The sequence below is a fragment of the Podarcis bocagei genome (assembly GCF_964188305.1).
Source record: "Podarcis bocagei genome assembly, chromosome: 14".
Lineage (NCBI taxonomy): Eukaryota > Metazoa > Chordata > Lepidosauria > Squamata > Lacertidae > Podarcis > Podarcis bocagei.
In genome coordinates, this window is record NC_138139.1 from 21,741,557 (window position 1) to 21,755,518 (window position 13,962).

Genomic DNA, 13,962 nt, shown 5'->3' on the forward strand with positions numbered 1-13,962 from the left:
CGGACGGCCATGTTGAGACACACACTGTCATGGACTGGCTGGGTGCAGAGAAGTGGTGGGAGGCACTGGCTAGGGAACCTCCAAGGGCATCGCCAGGGGAAGAAGGCTCAGAGCCAAGGGTGGTGGAGCGACAATGAGTAGTCAGAGGGAGAAGAAAGAGCAGACTGGGAGGAGAAGGTGTCGGAAGCTGAAGAGGCAACTGTGTTTGGTGAGCAGGAAGAGGCTGTGGCAGAGGGTATGGGGTCAGGAGACAGGCTACGGAAGAAACCAGGGAGTCTCCCCCTCTTGCTGCAACCAGCTCCCCTACCCCTGGTCTCCTAGAACATGCAAAGAGGGCAGAACAGAGAGGGGTTGTGCACAGGCACTGTTTGCAACTGCTTGAGAAAGACCCTGGAGAGGAGGAGCTTTAGGACGTGGTGAGAAGGCAGGGACCTTCAGTCCTTGCAACTGCCTTATTGGAGCAAGACCTACTGGGATGAGCTGCTGGGATCACTAGACCTGTGCTGTTTTGGTTTCTTGAACAAAGAGTTAACTTCAGTGGCCTCAGTGTTTGGCTTTGATTGCTGACCTACGCTTGACTCCAGTTACACACACACACACACACACACACACACACACACACAATCCAGTAACACAGGGATGGAGAACCCGTGGCTCTTCAGGTGTTATGGGACTCCAGCTCCCATCAGACCTAACCTAAATAGCCAACAGGAAGACAATATGGAGCCCACTAACAACTGGAGTACTGCAGGCTCCATGCCCCTAAGTTACTGGAATTTTGGGGGTGGAATGAGTGAAATCTCAACATAGCTACTGATTTCAGAAGCAGCCCAGCTTTGGTTTCTTACAACATGTAGCTCTGCTTCAAGATGAGGACCATTCTTCTGAGTGTGGCATTCAAATCCTTCACTCAGACATGAAGGTCACTGGATGGCTTTGGGCCAGTCATTGTGTCTTGGTTTAAACTCCATGACAGGGCTGTTGTGAGGATAAAATGAGGAGGGGGAAACTGTTGAGCTTTTTGGAGGAAAGGTCAGATATAAATGTAATAAATCTATAAATAATTTGTTTAAGCCAAGGGTGAGGATTCTCCAGGTGCTGTTTGACTCAAACTCCCATCAACACCAGCTAGCATAAAGGTAAAGGGACCCCTGACCATTAGGTCCAGTTGTGACCGACTCTGGGGTTGCGGCGCTCATCTCGCTTTATTGGCCGAGGGAGCCGGCGTACAGCTCCCGGGTCATGTGGCCAGCATGACAAAGCCGCTTCTGGTGAACCAGAGCAGCACACGGAAACGCCGTTTACCTTCCCGCCTGAGTGGTACCTATTTATCTACTTGCACTTTGACATGCTTTCGAACTGCTAGGTTGGCAGGAGCAGGGACCGAGCAACGGGAACTGACCCTGTCGTGGGGATTCAAACCGCCGACCTTCTGATCGGCAAGTCCTAGGCTCTGTGGTTTAACCCACAGTGCCACCCGCGTCCCCCACCTAGCATAGCCAATGGTAGAGGATGATGGGAGTTGTAGTCCAGCAACATCAGGGGGAGGAAAGGTCTTCCCACCCCCAGTTTTAAGCAATGAAAATTTTAGTTTAAATTGCTCTTTTTTTTATCCACAGGAGGATGAAAAATAATAACAATCGCTTGCTTTGTGTATAGTACAGTAACAATTTCTGACTATAATCCGGAGAAAGCCTGGCTGTGAAATCGATTGAACTGATAAAGCAACTGGGAGCTAAGATGCTATATGTACGTGCAATATCACTTGCTGTACCCTGAACGTTTTATTTTTAAGAATGTCTAACAGGCTTCATGGAACATTGTGCAAAGCGAATTAAGTGGTTTATTGAATGTTCTCTCATAAAGGCATAACCTGCATAAGGCAATGGAAACTGAGACCTCCACACCAAATAGCTAAAGCAGGAGCAGTAAACTGCACAGGGCCCAAAGGGCCACATCATATTGTGGTCAACCCTCCACCATGCACTTGTCAATCACCTGAGTTCAGGTGGATTCGACTCCAGCCAAAAGCTGTGCAGCTTGCATTCAACATCAAAGGTAAACAGCGCTGAATGCAAAGTGTAAGGGAAAACTGGGAGCAGACTCTAAGGTCGTTTCTTTACAGCCATAGCTGGCTTGTCCCACATCTGACATCACATGTGATGTCAGTTGAGTGACAGAAGGGCATGGTCCGTGAAAAGCAGCCTCACACACACACACTTTGAAATGAGTGTGGTTTTTCCCTCTCACCACCTTCAGACAAACTCTCACGAAGTCTGTACACACAAGAGACACACACACCCGCAAAAGGAAGCCAGTGTCCCTTGCACAACTTTGTCTAACAGTGTTGTAATCTTTAGGAAAGATCATCACCGGCACACTAAGGCAGCTTTTTACAATCATGTTGTATATAGCAACCAAAGTGCTATTGATACACAGCAACTCCACTTCATATCAAATAGTTGTTCTGCTGAACAATGCAAGCCTTTGGGTTCTTTCCTTATTAACTTTTGAATTCCTTTTCAGATTACTGAATTGTATGAAAAATTGTGGGACAATGCAGTGATATTTAAGATACCAAATCCCCCCCCCAAAAAAAAAGTCGTAAGGAAGAAATTCTGGGTGTAGTCAACTGAGTTTTACTCAGAGTAGACCCACTGAAAATAATGAACATGATTAAGGGCTTATCCATACTTACCTTTAGCTCCGCTCTTTCCAGGCAGAGCTTAAAAGCTCTCTGTGTGTTTTCCCTGGAGCTTTCCCCGCAAAAACCTGATCTTTAGTGCTCAACTGGAGCAAACCTCAATTTGGGCTTTCCATGGATTGCTGTTTGCTCCAATTCAGCTTTAAAGAATGGTTTCTATCTAATCTAATATATCTATCACAGGGGAAATTCTGGAGCAAAAGAAAGAACACTCAGATATGGAGCTTTAAAGCAGAGACCATGCCTAAAAAGAGCAGAGGAAAGTGTGGATAAGCCCTAAGTCAGGTCCATTAATTACAAAGGGTTTACTGTAGTAAAACTTAATTGACTACCACCCCCTTTTTATATCGAAACAAGTCTTTGTTGTTTTTGCAATTTGAGGATGGACAGCTCTAATACTGAAAGAATTGCTATAGCTAAGGCTTTGTTTTCCTTTTTTTGAAGGTTTAATTTAAAAAGAAAAACAACCCCGACAAACTTCTGCTTTTAAAGCTCCTGACTTTTACATCATCCTTCCAAGGCATCATCCGTACTCATCATACAGTCGTCTGCTTCCAGTGTCCTAGCTGTGGACTATCGCTAATGTGATCACATAGCTCTGCCAAAGGAGAAGTTATTGGCACACCGCATGGGAAAGACTAAGTTAAGCTCAGCTTTCCAAACCTCTCTTGACAAACGTCCTTCCCACCAGCATTTCTTAGAAGAGCAGAAGGGTTGCAGGAGACAGGTGATCTCGCTTGACTCTCAGAGCCTGACTATGAGAAATACAGACTTTCTGAGTAGGTTTGAATGTAGGAATATAGGAGGACAATTCCACAGAAGCACAGCTGGTTACCCATTGATTACTAATGTGATTATGATTGTAGCTGAACACGGCTGTGCAGACAGTGTTAAGAACAAATGAAGATCCCTTAGCCAGCATCCTGTTCTCAAAGCAAAATGTGTGCGGGAAACCCACAAAGCAGCAGCTAAGTGCAACAGCACCCCCCCTTCCTGTGGTTTCCAGAAACTAGCATTCAGAAGCATATTCATTCTAAAGCACCAGATTACTGGTGCTATTGGGTGTACAGAATACACAGGATTACCCATACCTCCTTGATGACCCTGTGCATGCTGGGCACACTTCCAGGCAATACATAATCAACAGTGGAGACTGGTGCTCTGCCCCACTAACCTCAGCCTGCCCTCAGTCAGCCTCAACCCAGCTGCTTCCTTGCTTACAGCCAGTCCTGGAGGGGTGGCCCTACCTGCCAGTGTCCTCTTCCTTAGTCTCTGTCGCCCTTGCAAAATGCCAGGAGTATGAAGACAGAACTAGAATGAGTTGGCTCTGCCTGTTATTGGCTGCAGCACCTTTGATCTCTCTGCCACCAACCCTACCAGTACCAATGGGCACCAGCCGCCATGAATAGTCAGCTTTTATCTGAATGGAGATGCCTTACTTGTGCACTGAGTTTCCAGCAGACTTCTCTGTGACAGACTAGTTGAATATGGGCAAAGTTCCCCCACAAATAGGGAAACATTCAAACCATGCAATCCCACCACCACCACCCGTACTATGACATGATACAATCCAGGAATCACTTTCCCATCTCTCCTGCTGTTTACTTGAAATTGATTTTTGATTATCTCTGCCTTCAGCTAATCGTATTTTGTTGATAATTTTCTCTATTAGGACCAATTCTCTATCAAGCCGGTTTGATGGCCCTTCCAAGCCTTTTAAAACTGGGCTATAACATGTCTAACTGCTAAGAATAAATAATATCTTCATTCTGACAAGTTTTCAACTGCTAATAGTAAATAACTAATAGTAAAATATCTTCATTCTGACCATGAAGTACATTCAATAAAGATAACTCAGGGGTCTGAATGACATGTTGAAAAGCAGTATTACGTATTTCTAGAAAAAAAACATCTCCCCAAAACCTGACACCTTAGTGCAATACCACCACAAAACGTGGTATGACTTTACCCTGAGTCTCACATCTTCACGAACAGAGCAGGTGACAGGAAGGGTTAATACATGCAAGATAAAACAGGTTCAATATGCCCGTGTCACAATATTTTCAGAGAGAGTTCCCTTGTAGACATCTAGCTCCTTCCTAAAACCAGACAGCCAGGATGAAGAGGCAGGAGCCGCAGCCATCAGAAATGGCCATGTTTCCCCCTGCAGCTTTCCGTTAACAAAGAGTCATTTGCTAAACCTGCTGTTGAGAGTAAAGCCATTCTGGCTCTCTGTGCTGAGAGATCCTTCCTTACTCTGGAACTGAGCGCACCCACCCACCCGTTCAAGTGTTTTGTACCCTCCACCAGAGGGGGAAGCAATTATGTAGGAAAAGAACCTCAGATTATGAGAATCTCATATTTAACACAAGATCAACCTCCACGCTCTTCCTGCCATGCTCAGTGCGCTGAACCGCCAAGGCCAAGTGAGCCACAAACATCTGGAGCTACTTACTTTGCTCTTCTTACTGCTGACCATTTTATTCTTGAGGTAGCTGAACGTGCGGCTGACTTTCGTTCCACTTTTGCTGTCCAAGTCCTTTCTGGATGGGCTGGGAGGCAGGAAATTGCCGCTCTCCTCACAGATGCTGGAAGCCAAGAGACACAACATTGTCAGGGAGCACACAGAACCCCCTTCTTTTTCCCACTTCAGACAGCAGAAACTGATTTTGTTTTGTTTTATTGTTCTATGTTACCAAGAATTCCAGCCCATTCGTGTCTTTAGATCGTGCATCTTTTTATGATAAATCCAGCATTAAGTTAATGACAACTGCAGCTGCCAACTCTCCTTTACTGACCCTGCTCCTGTGCGGAAGGAGACCACAGATACGAGGGGCTGCTGGTTTGGAGTGTGAGCACATTCAGGAATCTGCCAAAGGAAAAACCACCCTTTGGAGTAGATCCTTTGGAGGATTCCAGGCAGTGCCCAGAAACCCTGCTCTGCTGGCAGCAGCAACGGGGCAGCAACAACAACCTGCTCCTCCTCCTCCTCAGTACAGTGGTACCTTGGTTCTCAAACGCCTTGGTACTCAAACAACTTGGAACCCAAACACTGCAAACCTAGTAAGTGTTCCGGTTTGCGAACCTTTTTCGGAAGCCAAACGTGCTCCGTTTTGAGTGCCACACTTCCATTTTAAGTGCCACACTGTTTTTGCTATTTATTTTGTGTTTTTGTTTTCGAGGCTTTTTGTTTTGTTTTTGTGACTGTGTGGAATCCTGTGTGGCTGCTGATTGATTGTGTGACTGCAATACATTGTTTATTGCTTTCATTTTATAGATCAATGGTCACGTTAGACAGCAAAATTCATGTCAAACTGCTGTTTTAGGGGTTGTTTTTAAAAGTCTGAAACGGATTAATCCATTTTGCATTACTTTCTATGGGAAAGTGCACCTTGGTTTTGGAACTGACTTCCGGAACAGATTAAGTTTGAGAACCAAGGTACCACTGTATTATTTTTAATGATACTTATGACCTGGTCCAGTTCAAGGTGCTACTATTCATACATAAAGCCCCAAACAACTTGGGACCAATTCACCCGCAAGATTGCCTTACCCAATATATGCACACACAACTGCTTTGATCAATGGAACTAGCACCGTTTACAGGGGCCACTTAATACTTGTTCCACAACTGTAAGAAATTGAACTTTTAGTGAGGCAGCACCTACATTTTGGAACTCTCCCCGCCTACTGCCATCAGGCAGATGCCTTAACTGTGCTTTTTCAGTGCCTGCTCAAAACCTTTTTGTTTAGATCAGGCATAGGCAAACTCGGCCCTCCAGATGTTTTGGGACTACAACTCCCACTGGTCCTGTTAGCTAGGGATGATGGGAGTTGTAGTCCCAAAACATCTGGAGGGTCTAGTTTGCCTATGGCTGGTTTAGACCAGCCTATGCAGATGTGTAGAATGCCAAAGTTTACTTCAATCTTTTTTCTTACTATCGATTTTACTTTTTGAATATTTAAAAAAAAACTTGCTTTATACTGTCTCTTATTGATAATTTTAACAATTTAATCTTTTTGTAAGCTGCTTAGAGGTTGTATTATAACATTATATAAATGTTGTAAGATAACTATACCAAGCATGCCATTAAGTATTTTATGTTGCATCTTTGCTGTTTTTCACGGCAAGCCACTCTGAATCCTGTTTTAAATTAAAGTGGTGCATAAATATTATGTCCTGGCAAATATTTTGACAGGCAGAAATTAAGCAGGTGAAGCTTTATCTATGGCTTCATCTCTGCTCAAGGAAAAGCTTCACATGTTGTTGTTGTTTTTTTTAAAAAAAATGCTCTCAGATTTTCTATAGTCAAGCAGTATATAAATTGCATGAAATAAAGTAAATACATTTTAAAATGATAAAAAGGTAAGGTCCATGGGGGGGGGGGATCTGGCAACTCTAATGAAAGCTGCGTTGCATATTGCAAATGGGCCCAGCGCCTTCTTATCTCAAACAAGGCCTGTTGTGCCTTCAACAGGTGAGGCTTTTTTAACCCCAAGCTTCTCTGGTTGCCATTTTCCCTTAAAGGCCAAAGGAGTCCTGCCAAGAACAGGCAACCAACCATCCTAAGTGCGAAGAATCATATGTATGCTCCAAATACCCACAGTGCCCTCTGCTGTCTGAAAGTGCAAGTACAGCTTCCTGGAAGATGAGGAGGAAATAGATAGCAGTTTGTGCTGTTTCCGGTAGGCATTTAGGGTGTATGATTTTCTCACCCCCTTAGATTTGAGTAACATGTTTCATTTAGCCAATCAGCACACACAAAAATCAAGAAACTGGGAAGGTGTCTTCCACTCTTCCCAATTTATCAGTAAAGGTAAAGGGACCCCTGACTATTAAGTCCAGTCGCGAACGACTCTGGGGTTGCAGCGCTCATCTCACTTTACAGGCCGAGGGAGCCGGCGTTTGTCCGCTTCCGCAGACAGTTTTTCCGACTAAGCCAGCATGACTAAGCCGCTTCTGGCGAAGCCAGAGCAGCGCACGGAAACGCTGTTTACCTTCCCACCAGAGCAGTACCTATTTATCTACTTGCACTGGCATGCTTTCAAACTGCTAGGTTGGCAGGAGCTGGGACCGAACAACGGGAGCTCACCCCGTGGCGGGGCCTCGAACCGCCGACCTTCCGATTGGCAAGTCCAAGCGGCGCAGTGGTTTAAACCACAGCGCCACCCGCATCCCAATTAATCAGTAGGCTAATCTAATTATTTAAAATTATTTTAATACAAGAACTTATAAAGATTGCAGATAGCTAGGGCCAGTGTTATTTTTCTTTCAAAAATGTTTAGGGGTACTCTCCTTTTCCTACTCATATTGAAATACTGCCCCTCCATGAGGCCAAACCTAGATTCAACAAAATGTTTAGGAGCATGCGTACCCCTGCATGCCCTCAGAAAAAAAGCACTGGCTAGGGCCATTTCTGACGCACCCCCACCCCATCCCTAAAAAAGGAGTAACACCTCTTTTTAAAGCTGATATCTGCTTTTACAGGCATACATTATCTAAAATAAGTCAATGAAAGAAAAGAATGATTTATCCCCTTTAGAAGTATTGTCCATTCCTATCATATGCAAAGCCATGCAGTTTTAGTCAATTAATGAATTGACTAAAACTCACACAGTTAAATCAGCATGATTTCTCTTGATTGGGTGACAGCCCTGATTTTTCTATTTCAAGGAAATGGAGAGAGTTTTAAGAGTTTGCATAACAAAACAAAACCCTGCCTTCAATTTTAGGGGGGGGGGACCAAAAGCTCACCTTTGAGTCAATGAACTGCCAGTACTGCTGAAAGATCTGTTACCTGAGGAAAGACAAGGAGAAAAGGTTTTTAATTAACAATAATTGCACTTGGGATTAACCTTGATGGCTATGACACATTCTAACGCAAAATCCCGGTGGAAAATTGGTCCATTGGGTCCACTAAAGGTTTATTAACCATGGTTATAAAAGTAGTAACTCTGAGTGGGTTTTTCCCATTCTTTCTTTACAAAGTCCTGAATAATGAAGACAAGAGGGGCTTGCTTGTTCACTTGTTTCCAGATGTTAACACAACTGTCTCCAGAGATACCCTCCAGAGCATCCCAGAACTGGTTACTACTGGCATCTCAGGACCTATGATTTACAAAATAACCAACACAAAAGTTGCCCAGAATCCCAAGCAGATTCCTGCATAGCTGGAGAAAAGCGACTCAAACATGACTGTGCAAGCATCACAGGCTCTTATTGGATAGCAGATATGACATCACTGGTGATAACTGGGAAGTAGCCTGCAACCCAAAACTGACAGCTCTCAAGAAAAAGTACAGAGAAGCCCCTTGTTTAGTTTCACCTCCAGGCTGCAAACTGGGTGGATATCAGGCTGTGACCTTTGCAAGACTATCTTGCAAAAGCGGAGACGCAAGCAGAGCGTGCTTTGAGCTAATTGTCAAGATGGCTTCATGGCAAGAAGCTCACTATTTGAAATTCCTGTAGTCTTTAGAGGCTCCACCCCCCACTAACAGTTTAAAACTGCACAGAGCTCCAGACTGTGGCTGACCAAGTGCTAAAGGCAAGTGGTTATAAACACTGCTTTGAGTTCTATCCGCCTCTCTCTGCAAATTAAGAAAGTGATCATCACCTGTTCTGATTATCTGGACTGCATCTATGGAGGCCCATGCCAGTTAAAGTCTCAACTTCTCAAAACATAAAGGTGTTGGAATAACTTTAACTAGGAGAACTGCCCAGGCAAACCAGGGATCTCTATATCACGTGCACCAGAAGCATTATCAAGAAATTTCTCAAGTAAATAATTCAAATGAATTCCTCACCCCTGCTATATATCAAATGTACAATTCCCAAGCAAACACACACGGTTTAAAAACATACACATATCCGTGACTCTTACTGTGAAGCTTTCGACATGCAAGAGTGTGACGTGGCAAAACTACAATGGTGGCGTTGGACCATTGCCCAAAGCAAACACCTTCCCCTTCCTCGCCAAGGAATGACCCACAGTGAAACAGCAAAACAGATTTCCAAAAAGCTTGAGCGCCGTGGCATCTACAGGAGACAGCACAAAAGCACTCTTGGGAGTACCAACGTTTGTAAGCAGTTGCGAAGGGAAGGCATCCCTTTTATGATGCAGCATGTGAAGTTCAGAAGCACAAAGAAAGGGATGAGGCAACTTTAGCAAGCAGCACTTGCATTAAAGAAAAGCCAGGTAAAATGTAAGCGCTTCCCTGCCTAGCGCCACCCCAAAGCCAGCTTCATTCTGCCCAGGCAGATTACTTACTATCCAACTCCTCATCCTCATCACTGGAAGAAGAGCCAATAGAAAAGACAGTTTTAGACTTAGGAATGAGTGGAGAGATGCTGAAGGAGAAGGAAATTCGTCTGGATGGCCGAGTCCGTCCCTGGGCTGAGAAGTGGGTTAACAGCAGACGTTAAAGCATGCATTTCAACAACAACAAACAATAGTAGATAAAGGAGAGGGGGAATGGCAACAGGAGCAGCCAAGAGCAAGCCAAAGAGGGAAAGGAAAACCAATGCAGAGCAGAAGGCTTTCTTTTTTAAGGAGAGAGAGAGAAAAAAATAACACAGGTTGCATTCAATCTGTAAACTATAGGCTTGAGGCTCTTTATTTACTGGCAACCTTTCCCACAGCAATTCTTCAAAGGCAGAGGTTCAAGAGCAATGCTATAAGATGCAGGCATCTCTCTTTAGTGACCCCTGGGTGGCCAGCCCTCATTCGCGCAAGGATCTGATTGAGCATGGTGCAACATGGCTATTCAAATCCGCAGACACCTTCTTCTTCAGCTGTGAGCACAAATCCTCTCCAGCATAATAGCTTGGGGAAAATAGGGACCCACCCCATGACATTAAGACCCCTTCAAGCAACTTGGCTGAGGAAGGTATAGCAGGTTTAAGACATGGCTTATAGCGTACCATACCATGGTGAGCCAACGCGGCTGATGTTTACAATCTACAGAGACTGCAAGTCATCCCTCTGCGATCTACATCAGGACTTGGTGCTATATTCCTTAAATCAGTTATATCCCAAACCTCTAAGCACTTAGGGTACATTTTTGGATGAATTAAAATTGAAGGTGCAGCCACATTTCGCCCATTAAGTTTGCTTTTGGAGTGTGGATGAGAAAGAATCAGACAAGCACCCACCTGCCCACCCCCATTCCCGCATGAATCATTAGTCTGGATATACCTCCTGGTTGGAAGGAGGCATGCTCAGAGCAGTGACTCTTGCAGGGAAGCAGCAGGGAAGCTCCTCCAAGGGTAGGTAGTTTCAGAGACTTCTCTACATCAAGACTGATTGGATGATCCCAAACATATCTGGTGTAGAGAGAGGGCCAAAGTTACCCTTGGTCCAGTTCACAGGAAGGAGAGCAGAGCAGAGCAGTAATGTGAGCAGAGTCACAATGGGCAACCCCCTTTGCATGTTGGTGGGGACTTTGGGGTCACAAAAGAAACTATTAAGTTTGTTGATGGAAGGACCATAGCTAAGGAGTACAGTATGGCCTCTGTATGCAGAAGGGCCTTCAATAAATTAAAATGAGCATTGTTCTATGTGGAACAATGTTTTTAGATGGAAGAGGGTTGAATCACTGAGTCCTTCACCTGCAAGCTAAAGTTGCTTGCTAAGATGCAGAGGGAAAGGACTACAGTCCAACTACAGAGCATTTGCTCTGCACACAGAAGTTCACAGACTTGATCTCAGTCAGCTCCAACCAAAAGGCTCAGGCTCAGGTTATGGGATAGATGTTCCTCTGTCTGAAATGTCAGCTCAGTGTATTCTGAGCTAGATGAATACACAGGCTGCCCTGGGAAGTTTCCAAGTTGTTGTCTCTCATAGCACATTAATGGGCCCACCCCACAGAGTTGGGAAATTACAACAAGACAAACAACTAAACAGAATTTAGAGGGTACAATACAAGGCAGCATCACCACAGGTAGCAGCAGAAAGCCACCACCCTGAGCAGAACTATCTCCTAAAAGGAACAGCTCTCTACTGCAGAAGGCTCCAAGTGCAACCTTACCTTGCAGAAACCTTTTTACAAGATCCATGTAATTCTTTAGGGTTCCTCCTGCCCATTAACCCCACAAAGCAATAAGGGTAAAGATAAGGGTAGTTAACTCTCATTGCAATCAAAAAAAATATTTTGGAGAGTCCTGGCTCTACAATACTAAAGATATTCTGCATGGAAATACATCCAATTTCTTTCAGGGAAGCTTCCACATAATGAACAAAATCCAGTCCAAATTGATCATACCCATAATCCCAATCAATTCATCTATGGAGATTTTAAAGACATGTTTGACATTTCCACTGAAGTTAATGGGGGTTACTGTGCATGTAACCCTAAACCTTGGTTTAGCATTACATGCACAAGCCAGAATGAGCCTGAGCAAAGCCAAATGTCCATCTTCCCTCTCCCATACAGCCAGGAAGAAGGGCTTTGTTAAAGTTTAATTTATGGTTTCAAAGAATCCAGGGTTGATATGTTGGATCATGCTTTGAAATAAACTCTGGTCAGTTTCTTTAAAAACAACCCAAATCCAACTCGTATGAGCTGGTTTATTCAACTAATCAGAGTCTGTTTCAAACCACAATCGCTGGTTTGTATGTAACAAACCTGGATTCACTGAAACTAACTGCTAGGAAAGTCCTTCTCCCAGGATCACAGGAGAAGGGGATGGAAGGAAGAGCACTCAAACCCAAGACTTCACTCAGCAACTTGTTTGCATTCATTCGCGTAGGTTCAAACCATGGTTTGGCGTTACATGCAAATTCAGCCCAACGACACCTGAAAGACGCTTCATTTTGGCTGGACTGCACCCAGTGTGTAAAGCATAGCACACAGCTTTGAAGACTCTTGATGCTCTTTAGTAAAAGCCAGGCCCCATCTCAGCAGTTAAAAGCCTCTGCACAAGCTCAAGGTTTTGGAAGCGGTACATTTGTTTAAACTTTAAATGAATTAGCAAGCACAGGAAAAGGAACAAAGTCAAGCTATTGTCCGATGGCTTAAATCCTCAGTACTGAGGTCCTACCCCTATAGAACCACCCGGGGGGGGGGGCGCTTTAACAACTTTTCTTCCCTTAGCTGAGCCTTACAGTTGTTCACAAATGGCACTATTACTTCAAAAGGTAAATACACACCCTACTGTATTAAGCTATCAAAAGGGTTCAGTAGCCTTCTTCATAGTATTCTGGCTATTCTTGGAATTCCCCTGAGAAATGCCACCTTTTCTATCAGACCCCTCTTGTGGCTTTCTCAGATATTTCCCTGCAGGAGGAACCTCCAAATTCACTACAAAATCTCAATCCAAGAAAAACGTCTTTGGGAATTGTAGCTTACAGTAGGAAAGGCAAGCAAGACTCAAAACCGAAACAGGTTCGCTTCAATGAACTCCCCGCCATCACCAGCATGCCCTTGGTCCTTCCTTCACTGGGGGGGATTTCATTCTTTAAAAGCTTCCAGCTGCCTTTAACTACCTCTCACCCCCAGCATTTTCCCCACTGATTTTTTATATTTTTTATCCCCAGGTTAGGAGCAGCCTTTGGGACATTCTGGCAGAAGAGCTCTTCTAAAACCTCCACTTCTACAAAATGCTGACGATGAAGAACGGCCAAGCATCTGCTTGCCAGCAGCCTTTGGGGGGGCGGGAGGGAAGTGCAACAGCTCAAGGCTCCTACGGGGCTGAGGTTTCCCTCTGGAATGCATCAAGCCAACAGATCCCACATTCTGAGAGAGAGAGACAAAGAGAGAGACTTAAGCCTGCTTCGCTTTCTCTCAGCTTGTACCGAGGGAATGCAGGAACCCTCAGGCGAAAACGCCTTGTTAGTGCTAATTGAGATCTGAATTCAACCAAGGCCGGAACCAGACCTTTGGGCAGGCATTTGGCTGTCACTCAAGAGTGGTAGCACCACTCCTCCTCCTCCATCCCCACCCCAAAAATTGCTGGGACTACAGAGCATCCACTGCGCTGCATGTTTCTTTGCTGCAATTCACTGGCTCTCTGCAGGGGAAGATCCGCCGTGCAGTGATGGCATTTTTGGGGAGTGGGTAGGATGAGGGGAGAACAGTACAGTGGCAGAGCATGTTTTCTGCAGGCAAAAGGCCACTGCTTCAATCCCTGGCATCTCCAGCTGTGTCTGGGAATGGTCCCTGCATGAAATCCTAGACAATCACTGCCAGTCACTGCAAGCCAGAGATAGGAAAAAGGCAGGTCAGGATCTCCTGGTAGAGACTTGGGTGATCTGCAACAG

At 44.8% G+C, this 13,962-nt stretch overlaps 1 protein-coding gene across 6 annotated transcripts in view; it reads right to left on the bottom strand.

Annotated features, from left to right (window-relative positions):
• Nucleotides 1-13,962, bottom strand: part of AKAP13 (A-kinase anchoring protein 13) — a 246,861-nt gene that overhangs the window by 38,145 nt on the left and 194,754 nt on the right. For 5 of the 6 annotated variants that reach the window (XM_081170988.1, XM_081170990.1, XM_081170989.1 and 2 more), the window contains 3 exons: nucleotides 9,973-10,098; nucleotides 8,460-8,502; nucleotides 5,160-5,292 (listed from right to left, as the gene is read on the bottom strand). In XM_081170988.1, coding sequence (XP_081027114.1) covers nucleotides 5,160-5,292; nucleotides 8,460-8,502; nucleotides 9,973-10,098 — 302 coding nt within the window. The remainder of the gene's footprint in view (nucleotides 1-5,159; nucleotides 5,293-8,459; nucleotides 8,503-9,972; nucleotides 10,099-13,962) is intronic. The other variant, XM_081170991.1, reaches the window with a different exon arrangement.